Below are 17,820 nucleotides of genomic sequence, written 5' to 3' on the forward strand. Positions count from 1 at the left end.
TGAAGACGGCTGTGTCGCCCGTAGGATGAGCCGAGTGTCAGCGTGACTGGAATGTGTCTCACCCGGTCCTGGCTGCCTACTGCTGGGGAGCCTGCACCACGCTGAGGGATGCACCACGTGGCGACCGGCATAGCGGAAGCTGCTGTGGGGCGACCTGCGAAGCGGTGGGGTGGGTGGGTAGAGTCTGACGCAGGGGCGGTGCTCTGGTGGCTGAGTGCGCAGTGCCGCCCCGTGTGTCCACGGCTGCTTCCCCCACCACGCGATGGGGCCTGTGACAGGCGGGGTGGTGCTTAGCTCTTGTTGCATGACAGAGGATGGGACGCGCTGGGCAGAGGAAAAGGAGGTGTCTTTGGCGCACACACGCACACACCGCTGAACACGCGTGTGCACCGCCGCCTCTCTTTTTCATTTCGTCTTTGTCTTTTTGTAGGTTGCAAGTCTGCCGCTTAGCGCACTGACTTCCTCCTTCCGCTTTCATGTTGTGTTTGGCGTCTTTGCCGTGCCGCTCTCCTCCGCCCCCTTTGCGTCTTGTGTGTGTGTGTGTGTGTGTGTGTGTGTGTGTGTTGGTAGTCGTCGAGTCACGATGGGCCCTTCTTGTCGCTCTTTTTCCGCAGGATTCATCGCTTCGCTTTCCCTTCCTGCAGTCATCCCCATCGACCTTCTCCAGAGGCCAACAACGATCACGAAACGGGAAAAGCGGGAGAGATGCATACATGACGCCCAGACAGAGGCGCGCGCACATGTACTGTGTTCAGCATCGTTTCAGCGTCAAACTCTCCTCTTCCATCCCCCTCGCTGTCCCTATTCGACTTCGTCTGTCAACATCCGAGAGGATCGCTTGAGGACTCCAACACCAGGCTGTTATCCCTCGATCTCTCGTTCTTTGTCGCTCTGTATGTGTGTGTGTGGGGGGGGGGGGAATATCAAGCACGTGTATGCGCGCGCCACCGGCACACCTCACACTGACCTCGCCCTGCCCTCTCTCTCTCCACGCCCTCCTCTTTCTCTTCACGACGCGCACGGAGTTGTTCTCCCTTTGTTTGCTTGGAGAGAACGAACTTCAGCGCTACCGTTGCCCTCACTCCCGGCCTCCTCCCTCTCCCCCTCACCGCCGCCACCGCCACGTCAGCCTATCCATAATCAATCGACCCCATACTGCCAGTTATCAGCGCACACCCGAACTCCGTCCCTCCTTCCACTCCTCAAATTTTACACGGACAGCATTCTAGCCAGACACAATGCCGCGTCGGGCGCGCGAGGAAAGCGACGAGGCCAAGTCGCACCACACCACGAAGTTCACCAATAGTAGCGACGACGATGAGCCAGTGAAGGTGTCGAAGACTCACACCAAGGCGTCGGACCACCACAACGACATTGCCGCAGAGAAGCGGCAGCGCACAGATGAGAGCTCCAAGGTTGCAGCAGCGGCGGCGGCGACTCGTGCAGAGGTGAAGGACGGAGAGATGCCGAACAACGGCTGCGCCGCCACGGCACGTCCCTTCTCGGAGTTCGAGATGAACCCAATCGTCGTCAAGGCACTGCAGTCGCGCGGCATCGAGTCGATGTTTCCCGTCCAAGCCCTCACCTTCAACGCCATCATGCGAAACGCGGATGTCCTTGTGCAGGCCCGAACCGGCAGCGGTAAGACGCTGGCGTTCGGTATCCCGATCGTGGAACGTCTCCTGAAGCTGCAGAGCCACCTCACCCGGGGTCGCGGCCCGGCTGCTGTGATCTTCTGCCCCACTCGCGAGCTGGCCATACAGGTGCAGGATGTACTCTGCGGGATTAGCTGCGGGCTCATCGTGACAGCCCTATACGGCGGCGTCGCCTACGCAAATCAGGAGCGTGTGCTGCGCAGCGGCGTCGACATCGTCGTGGCCACCCCCGGCCGTGCGAAGGACTTCCTGGAGAAAGGCACATTGCATTTTGACCGCGTCGTGATGGCGTGCCTCGACGAGGCTGACCACATGCTGGATATCGGCTTCAAGGACGACATCGAGCTGCTGCTGTCGCAGGTGGCAGAGCAGAACGGCTCCACCAGTGCAGAGAAGACAGTGCATCAGACGCTGCTCTTCTCCGCGACGGTGCCGGAGTGGGTGCACACCTGCTCCTTCATCGCCAAGGACAAGGAGTTCATCGACATGGTCGGCAAGGAGGCGGTGCGCACGGCCAGCACGATCAAGTTCTATCGCCGAAAATGCAACTTCAGCGAGATCTCCTCGATGCTGGCTGACCTCATCAAGGTGTACAGTGGTGCCCACGGCCGCACCCTTGTCTTCACTAACACAAAGAAGGACTGTCACGACCTCTCCATCAACAACACTAAACTGGACTCGCAGTGCCTCCACGGGGATATGCAGCAGGAGCAGCGCGAGAGTACCATGAAGAGCTTCCGAGACAACAAGTTCAGCGTCCTCATCGCCACTGACGTGGCTGCCCGCGGCCTTGACCTGCCCATGGTGGACCTCGTCATCCAGTGCGCCCCACCCAGCGACATCGACGCCTTCATTCACCGCGCCGGGCGTACCGGGCGCGCTGGCCGCAAGGGCGTGTGCGTGCTGCTCTACCAGCCGCGCGAGGAGTACGTTGTCGAGCGCATCGAGCGCCACGCGAAGATGAAGTTCGACGTTCTGCCGGCTCCCACGCGTGAGGAGATTCTGAAGGCCGTTGCACGGGACGCCGCTGAGGACCTGGCGCGTGTGGAGCGCCGTGCAACCAACCTTTTCATGGAGCAGGCAGCCGAGCTGCTGAAGGACGCGGACCCGGTCGAGATCCTGGCCTCAGCGCTCGCCGTAATGAGCGGCTACACGTCCAACATCACCACGCGCGGTCTCATTACTGGAACGCCAGGGTACGTGACAGTGCAGATGACGTCCGATCGCCCGCTGCCCATTCCAGTGTACTGCAGTATCCTCCGCAACAACCTCGGCGATGACACGTTCATGCGATGCCGCGACATCACACTGCTGCAGGACGACCCGGGTTGCGTGTTTGACGTCTTGGAACAGTTTGCCGAGAGTGTCATGAACACACCAATGCGCGGTATCACCTTCCAGCGCATCGAGTCCCTCCCCCCAATCATTGCGCGCGAGCTAAACAGCAGTCGCGGCGGCCGTGGCGGCTTCGGAAACGGCGGTGGCTATGGCGGAGGTCGTGGTGGCGGCCGTGGTGGCGGCCGTGGCGGCTTCAGCAACGGCGGTGGCTATGGCGGAAGTCGTGGTGGCGGCCGTGGCGGCTTCAGCAACGGTGGTGGCTATGGCGGGAGTCGTGGCGGCGGTCGTGGCGGCGGTTTCCAGCGCCGCTACTGAGGCGCTGATGCGCTCATTTTTAGCGACGACAAACAGGTGTGATGAGCACCCTTTGCTCGCGAGTGTGTGCGCTTTCCTCTCCTGCGCTTCACCTCTCCTCTCTCCTGATGGCGTGGGACACTTCAGTGCGTGCACCTCAGAGTGCAGCACCCCTCGCCCTCGGTGGGGAGGCCGAGCAGCCCCTCTCCCTGCCGATGCCGAGCCGCTGCTGGCGGTGACAGGGCCCAGCGCCTACGACCTAGGGCGGTCAGAGCGATGCGCCGCTACGGATGTCGGCGGTCAGGCCCTGGATGGTGCTGCGTCGGGTCGACCTGCGGCAGTGAAGACGGCTGTGTCGCCCGTAGGATGAGCCGAGTGTCAGCGTGACTGGAATGTGTCTCACCCGGTCCTGGCTGCCTACTGCTGGGGAGCCTGCACCACGCTGAAGAATGCACCACGTGGCGACCGGCATAGCGGAAGCTGCTGTGGGGCGACCTGCGAAGCGGTGGGGTGGGTGGGTAGAGTCTGACGCAGGGGCGGTGCTCTGGTGGCTGAGTACGCAGTGCCGCCCCGTGTGTCCACGGCTGCTTCCCCCACCACGCGATGGGGCCTCTGACAGGCGGGGTGGTGCTTAGCTCTTGTTGCATGACAGAGGATGGGACACGCTGGGCAGAGGAAAGGGCCACTGACATACCCTTTCGCTCTCCTCGTTCCTCCTGCCGAACGCGAGCTCTCTCGGCACTCCTCTGACCCCTTTTCTCTCTCTTGCTCACTCGCTCTCTGGTGTCGTTGGATTTGAGTTGCTCATTTTCGTGTCTCGTGTGTGTGTGTGTGTGTGTGTGTGTGTGTTCGCGCTATCTTGTGCTTCGGCGCGTTAAGGGAAAAGGCTTCGAAGTCACTTCTCATGCGGAGGAGGGGGGTTGGCAGGGGCCAGTCGCTCCGTCCTCCTGCTTCGGTTAAGCAGCCAATAAGAGAGCAGCGCCTAAAGTGAAACCACAGTAAAATGTCGAAAAAAAAAACAACGAGTGTCGTGTCGAGGTAAAGCGAGAAGGCGTCCAGGTGTTCCCCGGCCCCTTGCCTCTCTCACGACTGCTGTGAGCCACTTGCGTATAGGCGTGCTGTGCCGCTGGCGGCCTGAGGCGCATACCGGTGGATTAGCAGTTGTCAGTGTGTGTGCGTGTAGTAATGCCGAGCTCTCTCCTCCTCTTCCGAGGGGTAGACGTGAGCCCCCCAAACCGGTTGTCGGTGTGTTGTCTGCCACTCTGTAGCATACAGATCGTCCACACTGACTTCTTCCACACTCTTGAGGACGCGTATGGATTGCCACGTCGTTGTGTACGCACCCTCTCGTACTTCACCCTCAATTTTTTTTTCCTCTACGTTTCTCGCTCTCTCCTTCCACCACTGTTACCGAGCTGATGGACGGACTCGCCTGTAATGCAAAGTGCACCTCCACACCGGTCGCGCCTGCGCCCTGACGTAAGTAAGACTCTTCTGGCTTGGCGACATTACCCGCGGTTCCCTCACAGCACCACCCACTATCGCGCTCCTCGGGAGCACATTCTCTCCAGAGCTGAAGAATACGTCGCCGCCGGATGCCGGCGAGTGCACGAAGGAAAAAAGACAAAGTGCCCGCGCCGGGCACGAAAGGCGAGAAGTCCACTGGCTTCTACACCAAGAAGAGGTGGAGGTCGGTGCTGCAGGAGACGCGCGTGGACCTTGCCGGCCGCGCTCTCGGGCCACGTGGCGCCCTTATTGTGGGCACGGCTCTCTTCAGGAATACGTACGTCACCTTCCTCGATCTGAGCCACAACGAGCTAGGCGATGATGGTGCGATATCGATCGCCAGCATGTTGCGTGGCAACACCCATGTGCAGTACTTGAACTTGTCGCACAACAACATGACAGACGCCGGCGGCATCGCACTGGCGAGCGCTTTCATTCCTAACGTCAGCCCTTCTGGCCAGCCCGGTCAATGGAATCGTACGCTGTTTACCCTCGTTCTCATGGGCAACAGGCTCGGTGATGATACCCTCCTCGCCATGGGCAACGCCGCGGCATGCCACCGCGACTTGACCCGCGTGGACCTCTCGTGGAACACTGTCGGAGAGAACGGCACGAAGTGCCTCATGCGGGCCTACGAGCGCAACCCACTCTGCGTCTACGAACTAGCCGCCAACGCTATCGGGGACGAGGGTGCCGTATACCTCTGCGAGGCACTGCAGCGTCACGGCGGTAAGACCCAGACAACGCTGAACCTGTACCGCAACTCCATCAGCTGCCCCGGCGCCGAAGCAGTTGGCCGACTTGTGGCGAGCTCATCCATCGTGCAGGACGTGAGCCTCGCTTGCAACACGATCGGCTTCAAAGGGGTGCAGGCGCTGCAGCGTCAGTTAACGGACGCCGCCGTGATCGCCAGCTGCACCTTGCGCTCTCTCAACCTTAGCGACAACTGGATTGGCGATGAGGGAGCGGCGAGTGTGGCGGCCATCATCAAGGCCGATCTCCCCTCACTCGAACGCCTGGACGTGTCTGAAAACAAAATCACCGACGTCGGTGCCACCGCCATTATCACGGCGGCTTTGCAGAACACGCACCTGCTACTGCTGAACTGTGAGGCAAACCGCCTCGGCCCCAAGGCAGTAGACGCGGTGGTGCGGCTTATCCATGAGACGCGCACTCTCAAGTCCCTCAACGTGGCCGGCTGCGTTGGCTCGGCTGATCACCGGCGCACGCTGACCATCGCGGTGGGAGAGACTGACGGATTGCATGTTGAGCTAGGCCCAAGCCCGGAGGATGCAACTGGCTCCAAGGACATAATGTTTATAGACAAGATGACGGAGCATCTGCAGATGCTGGCGGACCAGGAAGCGCAGCGGCAGAAGGAGAGCTTGGCTGCGAAGAAGACAAAGAAGGCTTGCTAGCGGTGGATGGGGGAGGGGCAGCTGGTTTGAAGGGAGAGGGGTCGGCGACTGAGTAAGTGTGTCGATGGTCAGCCGCACGTGAGGGATGGTCAACCCACTCACCTGTGCTGTTGAGGATGATGTTGATAGACTCTATGCGTCCTCTCCTTTCCCATTGTCTCTCTATGCCCCATCTCACCATTTTCTGTTGTTTCACATGTACGCTACACTTCAACCCCCCCCCTCCCCCCGCACGTGTGTGCGCCACCAAAAGGAAACACAAGAGAAGCGAATGCTGCGCTCGTGTTGTGTACCAACGGCCACCCCCCCCCTCCCTCTACTCCTCCCCCTCTCGATTCATGCGGATGTGTGCTGATGTGCCTCGCATGACCCCCGCTCCAAAAGTCAGTGGCGGGCTTGGAAGAGATGGTGGAGGCGGCGATGTGTAGTGCTGCTACTTCAGTATTACGCGATGGGGTGCGGATGCGCGCACTTTTTTGGTTATGTTTCAGCTCTCTTACACGGAAAGAAAGCGACAAGGCGCACCCCCACGGATGCCTCTATGCAACACCCCTAGACGCGTCTGCAAGGCCAAATGTGTGCGCAGAGGCGCCTGTGTTGTGCGCTGTTGCAGATGTCTGTGCCTCGAGCGGTCTTCTCTGTCACTATCGACTTCGTGCTGCTGCCGTCATGGCGCCACTCTCCTCTCTTTTCTGCTCATTTCGTTTTACGAGTTTTGCGAGAGAAAGAGGCAGCCCCCTCCCCCCATAGATTGTGCCTCTGCGATTTTCTGTGGCCTTCTGTGTGCACCCACACTGACGCCAGAGACCCTCAGAGACAGCGCCCTCACACCCCTCCCTCCCTCCCTCCCTCCCAAAAAAAAAAAAAGTTTCAGCCCATTAGTGCATACTCCATACACGCACACACACACACACATCCATAGGGGCGCTCTCATGGATTCTTTCGTACATACTCACATACATACGGCCTCATAGACTTATACCCACGGTAGCCCTCGCTCCCCTCCATCTCAGCACTGCCGCCTCCGCCCCCTCTCCCTCTCCACCCACGCGCGGCCTGTGTAATGCCGATCATCAAAAGCCGTGTCCACTCCGATGAGCTCCATGCGGCAAAGGACGCGCTCGCTGCGGCCAATCGAGACACCGACGCGCTGCGCCAGCGGGTGCTCGAACAGCGCGAACAACTCGAAGAGTGCGCTCAGCAAAACGCTACACTCGCTGCAGAGCTTGTGCAAGCCGAGACGAGGCTGGAAGAGGCGCATCGACTGCTCACAGAGACGCAGCTACACGCCCAAGCGCGAGAGGAGCGCCACCGCGAGCAGATGCACCGCATGGAGCAGAACGTGCACACTCTAGAGGATCTGGTTCAGGCATCGCGGCGGAGCGAGAGAGAGGGGTCCAATCCGGCGTACCACCGTGTGCTGTGCGCCGGAAACGGTTCCGCAGAGGGCGCAGAGCGGGTTCAGCTGCGTACGGAGCGGAGTCGCACCCAGGAGGAACTCACCCACTTCCAGGCGCTACGCCCGCAAAGGAGTACGTCACTGCAGTGCCCACCGACCACGTTGACACGAGACAGCAAGGAGGTTGGAAAGCCGTGCCGCTCGCCGCCTAGACCCTCCCCGGCAGCGAGTCCGCTTATCGCAGCGCAGGCACTGTACTGGCAGGAGCAATTGCTTAACATCAGTCAACGTGCTGTCGGGAGCTTTGACGAAGTGCAGCAGCAGCTGCGCCGTTGCCTGCCTCCCACACCTCCCAGCACCAGGCATGCTGACGCAGACAGCGAGGCACACCCTGACGACGGGCCACTTGCTGCCGGTGCGTCTCGTATTGCTGATGCACATCAATGGGGCCGGCAGCTGCGCCGCCTCCAGACGCACTTCGATGAGGTTGTGCAGGCGGACGCGAGGCTCATCAGCTTCCTGCTCCTTGTGGCGCGGCAACAGAGTCAGCAGGTGCGCACTCTTCAGGAGCGGTGGACTGAGGCACAGAACACTGTGCGAGAGGCGGAGAGTGTGCTAGACGAGGCAAATGCACGAATGACCAGCAGTGCGCAGGAATCGGCGGTGCTGCGCCAAGAGTGTGCTGTCCTTACAGAGATGCAAACGGCCCTGCAGGCACAACTTGCCAACCGCACCCGCGAGCACCAGGCATCCGTCACTGCACTACATCATCTGCAGGAAGCGCACGCGCAACTTACAGACGTACATACGAGCCAGGAGAAGATGTGGACCACGCGACTCACGCAGGCCGCCGAGGCCCAGCAGCAGGCCAGCAACTACGCACAAAAACTTGAGGCAGCGTTACTGGATAAAGAGCGGTTAGTATCTACTGCTGCGGCATCGAGTGAGCAGCAGCATCGGCGTGAAGCCCTCGCAGCCGCCAAGGCGCACGTAGAAGCCTTCTTGAGGCAGCTCAACGCTTCCGCACAGCAGCTACAAAGCGCTCTGGTGAGTCTCTCCAGTTCAACGTCGTCTTCTGTACTTGCCGCTTCGGCCGTAGCAGCTGGCGGTGTGAAGAAGGCCCCATCGGTCAGCTCGCCGGAGCCCTCCCCGCCAGGAGTGTCCTCTTCGGCGTACTCCGCCTCCTCTGCTACTGTCCTCTACTCGCGAGCTACCCCTGCCACGGCCGCCTCGCTCTCACCCTCACTGCCTCTTTTCGACGAATCAATCCTGTTGCCTGAGAACGCGCCTGCGGCATTCATGTAGCACAGCGCACCTACTCGTGACGAGGAGAGGAAAAGGCTGCTAACAGCTCTGAGCTCCTCCTCCGTTGATCACCTGCGGTGGAGGCTACTTGTTTTCGCCAGCACACGAAGACCCATGCTAACATCTCTACCAGCTCCATGATGAGGGTACACAAACGCGTGCGCCTCGCAACGTTCCTGAGGCTCTTGCCACTCAGGGTAGTGCTTCAACGGGCCTCTGTTCCCCGTCGTCCATTGCTGGGGCATTTGTGCTCCAGCAATGGACGTGCACCTTCTTTGCCGAAGAGGGAGCTGCGGCCGCACCTTTCCGTGCATGTGTGGTTGCAAGCGCTTCTCGTGTGCTCTGTGAGTCACCAACTTCTACTCCTCTTCTCCGCCTCCCTCATACTCACCATCCCCACAGAAATGTCGCTGTTCTGATACACACACAGTGACACGCCCCCCCCCCCCACCAGACGGCTGCGACCCGTCCCCATACGCACCTTTTAGCTCTGTTAGTCGCGTTCATTCAATATGGTGTCGGTGTTGGTACAGCGGCAGCAACGTGAGGCTGCCATGCGCAAGGAGCGCCTTCTCGCCGCCCGCCAGGCAGCCGCAGCACTTTCCATCCAGCAGGCTCGCTCCTACCAGAGGCAGAAACAGCACCAGGAGGCGTGCGTTCGTGAGGACGCTCGTCAGCTGTGGCTGCAGTCGAACGCGCGAGACGTGGCCGTAATCGATGGACTCGTTGCACGTGCCACCACGGAGCAAGGCAAAGCTCAGGAGGCTGCTGCACACTACGAGGCCGGCCTAAAGGCGGAGGCAAACGAGGAGGTGGCCGCATGGCAGGCGGAGCGGCAGCTGGAGGCGGCACGACACCGCCTCGCCGTTGCCTACACCCGAACAGAGGCGCACGAGCGGATGAAGCAAGCTCGCGAAGCCGAGCAGCGGCGTGCTGCTGTGCGCGTGACGGAGAAGGCGAGGGCGGTGCGGGTGGCGGCTGCGGCACCGGCGGCCCTTTCTCTGTCGAGCGTTCTCGGATGTATGTCGGCTGCATCAGTGGCCATGCACGTACCAGGTGCCAGTGTCCCAGTGCCACAGGCAAGTCGCACGTCTCTGCGCACCGCTGCAGCGCCAACAGCAGGAGTAACCCCTGTTGATGCTCCGCGCCGTTGGCGCATCTCCCATGCCGCCCCACACGCGCACGTCACCCTACACAGTGCCCCGACACACCATGTCGCCCCTCGCGAAGAGGGCGAGCGAAGCGCTATGGCGGCTGTGGATGATGCCGTCCCTGCCTCCGCAGGCACCTATGCAGAGGAGTGCGTAGCTGTCCAGCAGCAGAGGGACGACGTCCTGACGGACGGCCAGGAGCGTGCAACGCGCAGGGCAGCGTCCGTCTTGCGTCAACAGCGCGCAAAGGAACTGCAGAAGCAGCAGGAGGAGCAGGCACAGCGAGAGCGGCTTGCCACCGTCAAGGCACACTATCGCCACCCACGCGAGGAAAGCGTCCCGAGTGGCGGCAAGGAAGTCACGGGGATGGAGGGCGGTACACACCCTGTCACAGCCACGACTGGTAGCAGCAGTAACGGCAGCTTAGATGGCCAACACCACCACCCTCAACCACAGCGTCCGCTGCAGCGACTCACTCGCCATCAGCGGTCATACTTAAAGGGCGAAGAGGACTTCCGCGCAGCGTTCGTGGAGGCTCCACCCGTCGTGCTGCGCCTGGGTGAAGAGCTGCCGCGTCGTGCTCCGCTAAGCGAGCTCTTGCGACCCGTGAGGATGGAGGAACTACTATACAGCACTGCGCATGCTGACCCAAGAAATCTCACTCTATCCACACCGGTGCCACATTATGGATCCAGTACGGCTGCAGCAGTAGTGTCACCACCCTTTCCAATGGCAGCTGAGGTGCCACCATCCATGCAACCCTCCGCCAAAGCGCGCGTGCTGCCATCAGCTCCCCTCCGCATGCTGCCCCTCGACCACTGTAGCAGCCCTGCATGCGCGACGACAGAGTCGGCACCAGCGGACAAGGATGCGGGGGTAACACCCCTAAGCATCGGCGAGAAGTCTGCGTCGCCGCTGCCTGCGCCGAGAGACCCCAACGACGCGCCGCCCACTTCTCTTCACGTGTCTCCAGCGGGGTCGACCGCATTATCGCCGATGCGGGTCGGCGTATTAGTGGGTCATGGATCGCTGGGGCGAATGCCATCGCCAGAGAGGGCTGCCGGTACGGAAGAGGTTGTTGCTCTCTCTCCTCTCACCCCGGTCCCCCCGGCGACGAGCGCCTGCGTGGCTGAGTCACCATCGTCGCCACCCAAGCGTTCTGGGGAGGCTCCGGGAGAGCTTGGTCAGGGAGTCACTAGCATGGGCGCTTCAGATGCAACGCTGGCTTACAGTCAGCAGCCCTTGGCAGGGCCAGAGGGAAGGTGGGCCACCTCAGCCCGCGCAACCACGCCAGCGTTGCCGCCTGTGTCATCCTCGATGACGGAGTGCACACCCGTTCGTCATCGCTACCGTTGCAACGCCACCCCGCCGTCGTCGCTGTCCTCTTCGAGTGCCACCACCACTGAGACTGCCGAGCCGGTGAGCGGCTCCTCTTCCCCGACCTCTGTGGGAAGCGGCAGTAGCAGCGGCCTCGACGCGTCCTCCCCTTCGAATGAAACCACCAGCAGTGGTGGCTCATCGCGCTACCCGATGCCGGTGATGACGGCGGAGCAGCTGAAGTTAGCGCTGCTGCGTCTGCGCAGCCGCATCAAGTCAGTGCAGGTGTAGCGTTGAGGGGAAAGAGCACGCGAGAGCGAGGCGCGCTGGTGGTGCCAGGGAGCACCTGCAGGCCCCCCCCCTCTGCCCCTCCCCCCCCCCCTTTTAGAAGGCCCCGCGCTGTTAGGGAGGAAAGGCGCCTGCGCTCAGGCGTGTTTCTTCGCCCTCATTTTCCTCCTCTCGTGTCCCGGACGAATGCCCAGTAGACGGGGGCAGGATAGACAGACAGAGAGACACACTTCCAGCCGTGCAGTTAGTGACGTGTCTCTCTCTCTCTCCCCTCTCGCTCCTCTCTTCTCCCTCCCTCTTCGCTGAGTGCAACCTTTGATGCGGAAGAGGACAGGGCAAGGCCGGGGGGGGGGGGGGCGAGTTGGGGAACGGATGGGGGAGAGGCGAGACCTTCGACAGTCACACGGCAAAATAGAGGAGAACCGTATTACAGGATAGACTTGAGGAACGTGCCTTCCAACACGCGGACGCACATGGCGGCGTAAGAAGAAGGGGCGGGGAAGCACCAAAGAGGCTGAAAGAGATCGACCTGTTTGTCTGACAAGGGCGCAGCTGCCGTCGACTCAGAAAACCCCTCCCCCCTATGCCTTTCTCCTTTTAGAGTCTTCTCCGCACAGCGCAGACTCGGCGTGATGTGTCACGCTCGCACGCCGTGGTGCATATTCTCACCAATGACTCTACTCGTGCTTGCCTCATTCTGCTCCCCTTCCCTCACCTTCCCTGCCTTTATTTCCCCTTTAGCGATCGTGCAGCATCGCCCCACTGACCTCTGCTAACCCCCCCCCTCCCCCTCCCTCCCCACTCCGTTCACCGTCAATACGGCACCCCACACTCCTACGCACAAACACCAGCAACCGCACCACGTACACCTGCACTTTCACCTCCGCACATAAGCGCAGAGAGGCGTTGTCTACCGCAGGGCTCAACAAGAGTTGGGGAACGCAGTAGTAATTGCACCTTACAGCAGTCTGGGTGTGTGTGTGTGTGTGTGGGCGCCTTGGGCTGATCGCCTCCCACCCGCCCCCCCTCTCGGACAAATTGGCGCCTTCTCTGTTGTGCTCGATATTCCTTCTTACTCCCCTCTACCTCTTTCTCTGGTAGTCTCCTCTTCCCCCGACTTGCACGACGCCCCCACTCCCTTCTCTAACGTCTCTCACCTCCCTCCCGGCATCGCACACGTGCACGTGCGCACAGCCATACGCTGACATTCCTGTATTTCTTCTCTACTTCTCTGTGGATTCTGCTAGCCATCCATTTGCCCACATCCCTCGCTCGCTGTGAGCCGCTAAAGTGCCGCAAGTCTTTTCTTGGCCAGAACTATGCGTGCTGTCTGCTGTTCGGTGATCCGCCGCGTTGGCGCAGCTGCCGGCGCGCATAGCTGCCACTACGCAGCATCGCAGAGGCGCTACTTCGCGCCCACGTGCGCATTACTTGGCTCCTGCATCCCGTACAAGCTGACCGACATCGGTGAGGGGATAACAGAGGTGCAGGTGCTGAGCGTTCGTGTAAAGGCCGGCGACAGCATCAATGAGTTCGATCCCATCTGTGAGGTGCAAAGCGATAAGGCCACAGTCGACATCACGTCCCGCTACAAGGGCGTTGTGAAGGCGGTGTACCTGCAGCCTGGTACAACCGCGAAGGTGGGCTCGATCATGCTTGACATCGTGCCAGAGGACACTGGCGACGCGCCAGTGGCGGCCTCGCAGTCCCGCAGTGCGGCATCACCTTCGCCAGCGGCGCCTTCAGCTCCACCGGCACGTTCCTCTGAGTCGAAGCCGTCATCGAACCCCTCGTCGGGTAAGGCGCTTGCGACGCCGGCCACGCGGTACATGGCGCGGGAGCACCTGCTGGACCTCGCGCGTGTGCCGGCCACCGGCAAGGGCGGGCGCGTAACAAAGGGCGACGTGCTCCAATTCATCGCAGCGGGTGCATCTACAGCAGCGGCGCCATCGCCCCCATCTATGGCGCCGGCCGGCACTAGTGCCGTACCTGGCGCCGTCGTGCTTGGACTTCCAACGGAGCCGGGCGACACCATCCTGCCCATCATCGGCGTGCGCCGCGGCATGGTCAAGGCAATGACCCAGGCTGCGTCTATTCCCACCTTCACCTTCAGCGAGGAGTACGAACTCACCAGACTCATGGCGGCGCGCGAGTCGCTGAAGGATGCGGTGAAGGAGCGCAGTAAAGGTAAGGCAAAGTTGTCCTTCATGCCTTTCTTTCTCAAGGCAGCGTCCATCGCACTGCAGCAACACCCCGACATCAACGCTCACTGCCCGGCGGACTGCTCGGCGCTGGTGCGCAAGGCGGCACACAACATCGGCTTCGCCATGGACACGCCGAACGGGCTCATCGTGCCGGTCGTGCTGCACGTGGAGCGCAAGTCAATCCTCGACATCGCCATCGACATGCAAACCCTCATCGAGCGCGGCAAGAACAACAAACTGACGACTCAGGACATGGCGGGCGGCACCTTCACGCTGAGCAACATCGGCCCGATCGGAGCAACGGTAACAGCGCCGGTGCTGCTCCCGCCTCAGGTCGCTATTGGGGCCATTGGCCGCCTGCAGAAGCTTCCGCGCTTCGACGCGAACGGCAACCTGTACGCTGCGAATGTCGTCTGCTTTTCCTTCACCGCTGATCATCGTGTGATTGACGGCGCGAGCATGGTGCGATTTGCGAAGACGCACAAGTGGCTGTTGGAGAATCCCGAGAATATGCTCGTTGATCTGAGGTAATGTGATAGACGGAGAAAAAAGGGGAAGACAGGAAGGGAGTGGGGGAGGGACGGGATGGCCGATTTGGAGGGAATCACTGTCCCCCTCCCCCTCCTCTTTTCTTTTATCCTCGGTTACGTGTTGGATTAAAACACACTCACTACACCAGCCGATGCCCGCGCACTTCTCTGTGTGTTTTGCATGTGTGAATGTGTGCTGTCGGTGTGTGCATCTACCCTCTCCCCGCCTGTGTTTTACTTTTGACAGTTGAGCTCGTTTTCACCCTCTTCCTCCCTCCTTGCAGGCGGCTGATGAGTTAGTACACGGATGCCCGCGTGCGCCAACTCCTCTCGCGTGAATGCGTATGCCAGCGTTTTCCTTTCCCTTTCCCTTGGCCTCTGTGTGCGCGTGTCCCACGCCTCTTCCTATGGGATGGCACTGACATCGAGGAGGATGCACTCCTCCGCATCGCTCTGTTGTCTTGCTCTCCCTCTTCCCTCGCACCCTAGCCTCATCAGGAGCCTGTCTCCACAGTCTGGGTAAGTGTACGTGCATACCTGGGTGTGTGTTGGCCCGTGCTGGCCCACTACAGGCATTGCTGTGACTCACTCACTCCCTCCTTCGCGTCTTCCGACGTCGCTCTCCGCAGGTGTTGGGGAACCTCTTCGTGATGCTCGTCCATGTCTGTGTGTCTATCAGACACGCACCTGTTCTCTGAGGGGGATGTCGAGGCGAAGCCGGCGGATGGTCGGCGGCGGGGGCGGAGGGAGACGAGAGGATGAGAATTTGGTTTTACTGTTGTCGCTGATGTACATCTGAGTGCACTGCCGATGTGCGATGCGGATGTGATTTGGACATGACAGAGGGAAAGGAGGAAAAGCGACGTAAGGGGATCGAACATACGGCTCACCCATGCAGGCACGGACACCGGAGCTCGCACGCCTAAAGCGACCCGCTCGAGTCTGACAGCCATAATGCGGAAAAAGAGCAGCAAACGAGCGGGGTTGAAAGCCCTGTTGGTCTTTCGAGGACACTAAGGGAGCGCCAAGGGATGAGGAGAGGATGCTCGCGGATCCGTGTGAAGCCGAAGGCAACACACAACGACACGCACGCTGGTCGTGCCCGCCCCGCGGAACCCCGGGCCCTTCCTCTCCCTCACTTTCTGTTCTCCATTCCCTACCCACTCATCCTGCTCATCACCGATCCGCGCATCTCTGAGTCCCCCCCCTTTCCCCCTCTTCATTCCGCTGATGTGCCGCATCGTCGCCATCAACACAATGCGTTCTTCCACTCAATGTGTACTTCACTGGTGGGGTGCAAGCGGCATCCAAACAGAGCGACACTCTTGACTTTCTCTCCGCACCTCCTGCACGCTCTTTGTCTATCATAATTGACGAAAAATACCGTTGACGCAGCAGCCGCGGCAATGGAGAGCGGCGGAGGCGATTTCTTCGTCATCAATGACGTCGAGGAGGATCAGGAGGCGGGGGTGGCGGACGCACGACCGTCAGAGCAGGCTCAGGAGACAGAGGCCGAGACCACGGAGGACGTCAAGGGGCTTGTGCCGCTGTGCGCGCAGCACGTCCAAGGCCCGCAGCTCAGCAGTGCCACGTTCGGGTACGACATCGCGCTGATGGCGAAGCGGCCGTGGGCCGAGCCTGGCGCAAAGCTGAACGACTACTTCAACTACGGTTTCAACGAGCAGAGCTGGCGCGTGTACTGCGCTATGCAGGAGAACGGCGAAGAGTCGCTGCTTGCCAAGGCCACAGCGATGCTGGAGAAGCTGCAGCTGGCGGGCGCTCCTCCGGCGGCGGCGGCGATGGGAGCTGGTGGCCATGTCGCGCGTGAGGAGCCGCCCATGATGATGGCTGGCGGCATGATGGAGGGCTATGGCGACGGTGGCCCTTACGGCGGTGGTCACGGTCTGTACGGCGGCCAGGAGGGCCCGGGTCGTGGTGGCGGCTACGGGCGGCCCTACCAGCCTCGCGAGTTCAACCCGCACGGCGGCGGCAGCTTCGAGCGTCCTCACAATGCTAACTACAAAACGCGGCTGTGCAAAGGCTTTGCTGAAGGTCACTGCAACCGCGGTGATCAGTGCAACTTTGCCCATGGTGTCGACGAGCTGCGGCAGTGTGGCGGAGGGGAACCCATACAGCCGCAGCTGCCGCCGGGGGGATTGGTCGGCGGCGGCTCCGCACCTCCTCCGATGGCACAAGGCTACGGCGATCACCGGCCTGGGTTTAACAACTACTACACGCCTCCACCTCCGCAAGTGATGGCAGGTGGCGCACCGCCGCAGGCCCCGGAGCGTGTCAACTACCTCATGCCCCCCTTCCAGGGGGGTGGCGGAATGCCGCCAGTGATGGGACCTGCTATGTCTATGCAAGACAGTGGCGACGGCGCAGGCAGCGGGTTCCGGCAGCCCCCGAAGAGGCCGCGCCAGGAAGGCGGCGGCGTTTACGAGCCTCAGTACTGAAAAAGGGGCCAACGAAGGGACCTAAAACATGTGAGCCTGTTCTTCGGCGTGAAGGTGTGTGTGTGTGTGTGTGTGTGTGCGTGTGCGTGCGTGTCAGGGTTAGCGCTCTGCGGATGTGATTAACGGTAGGGTAAGACGTGCGCGGCCACTCCCAGCGGTGGTGGGTAGTGTGGATAGACGGGCCTCAACGCGGGAGTATTGATGCACGCGTGCGCGGGTTTTGTGTGTTTGCCTCCGTGGGAGAGCGGGCGCGCGCCGCACCCTACAACGCAGAAGACACAATAGCGAAGCCGTCGAAGGGCAAAAGGGAACGCGATGAACGCGGCGTGACGCACAGGCAAGTCACACCACAGAGACCCCTGCACAGCATCAGCAGCGCTCTTGCAAGCGCTACCGTTTGTGCGCGCCTGCGCGGACATGCGTTGACGCGCGTCGTCTCGCCGAAGAGCGGTGGTGAGTCTGCTCTGTTCCCAATGTGGGCGAAGTGCCGGCAAAGCTCTGGTTCATTGTGTATCGCACGCTACGTGACGCTCGTGCGCACTACCCCTTCAGCGGAGGCCCCCTCGTGTCCTCCGTGAGGCGCTTCAATAGTTGCATACATCACATCGGTGGTGACTACAGTCGAGCACTGTGTGCGCTCATCTCTCACACCCATCGCCTCTCCCTCCGCTCGTTTTTTCTTATTTCTTCTCCCCTTTGGTGTTTCACACGCACAGACGTGGGCACACGCAATAAAGCGCCTCCATTACATAAAATTACTCGTCGAGCTGCTCTTCCCCCCCCCCTCCGCCCATTCACGCACGTGTATACTTCTCTCCCCCTTCCTCCTTCCCCTTATCGAAGACGGCGGAGCTCTCACTGTGCTGCGGCAAAAGTGCCAGAAATTATTTGAACGTGGCACCTACGCGCATTCTCCATCCAACGCACTCACACGCCCTACGCTGATCATTTGGCGCCCA

At 61.0% G+C, this 17,820-nt stretch overlaps 6 protein-coding genes across 6 annotated transcripts; all 6 read left to right on the forward strand.

Moving 5' to 3' along the window:
• Nucleotides 1–1,238: 1,238 nt before the first annotated feature.
• On the forward strand, nt 1,239–3,308 carry LBRM_05_0140 (putative nucleolar RNA helicase II; the record flags this gene model as incomplete). The annotated part of the gene is made up of 1 exon (XM_001561779.1): nt 1,239–3,308. One exon carries the CDS (start codon nt 1,239–1,241, stop codon nt 3,306–3,308), a length of 2,070 nt encoding a protein of 689 aa, XP_001561829.1.
• Nucleotides 3,309–4,882: 1,574 nt separating this feature from the next.
• On the forward strand, nt 4,883–6,211 carry LBRM_05_0150 (conserved hypothetical protein; the record flags this gene model as incomplete). Its single annotated transcript, XM_001561780.1, has 1 exon — nt 4,883–6,211. The coding sequence occupies one exon, from the start codon at nt 4,883–4,885 to the stop codon at nt 6,209–6,211; it is 1,329 nt and encodes a 442-aa protein (XP_001561830.1).
• A 1,063-nt stretch (nt 6,212–7,274) lies between these two features.
• On the forward strand, nt 7,275–8,915 carry LBRM_05_0160 (hypothetical protein, unknown function; the record flags this gene model as incomplete). The annotated part of the gene is made up of 1 exon (XM_001561781.1): nt 7,275–8,915. The coding sequence occupies one exon, from the start codon at nt 7,275–7,277 to the stop codon at nt 8,913–8,915; it is 1,641 nt and encodes a 546-aa protein (XP_001561831.1).
• A 512-nt stretch (nt 8,916–9,427) lies between these two features.
• Nucleotides 9,428–11,674, forward strand: LBRM_05_0170 (conserved hypothetical protein; the record flags this gene model as incomplete). Its single annotated transcript, XM_001561782.1, has 1 exon — nt 9,428–11,674. The coding sequence occupies one exon, from the start codon at nt 9,428–9,430 to the stop codon at nt 11,672–11,674; it is 2,247 nt and encodes a 748-aa protein (XP_001561832.1).
• A 1,316-nt stretch (nt 11,675–12,990) lies between these two features.
• Nucleotides 12,991–14,406, forward strand: LBRM_05_0180 (putative dihydrolipoamide branched chain transacylase; the record flags this gene model as incomplete). The annotated part of the gene is made up of 1 exon (XM_001561783.2): nt 12,991–14,406. The coding sequence occupies one exon, from the start codon at nt 12,991–12,993 to the stop codon at nt 14,404–14,406; it is 1,416 nt and encodes a 471-aa protein (XP_001561833.2).
• Nucleotides 14,407–15,811: 1,405 nt separating this feature from the next.
• Nucleotides 15,812–16,861, forward strand: LBRM_05_0190 (conserved hypothetical protein; the record flags this gene model as incomplete). Its single annotated transcript, XM_001561784.2, has 1 exon — nt 15,812–16,861. The coding sequence occupies one exon, from the start codon at nt 15,812–15,814 to the stop codon at nt 16,859–16,861; it is 1,050 nt and encodes a 349-aa protein (XP_001561834.2).
• Between the last annotated feature and the right edge of the window lie 959 nt (nt 16,862–17,820).

Source organism: Leishmania braziliensis, chromosome 5, assembly GCF_000002845.2.
Source record: "Leishmania braziliensis MHOM/BR/75/M2904 complete genome, chromosome 5".
In the NCBI taxonomy this organism is placed as follows: domain Eukaryota; phylum Euglenozoa; class Kinetoplastea; order Trypanosomatida; family Trypanosomatidae; genus Leishmania; species Leishmania braziliensis.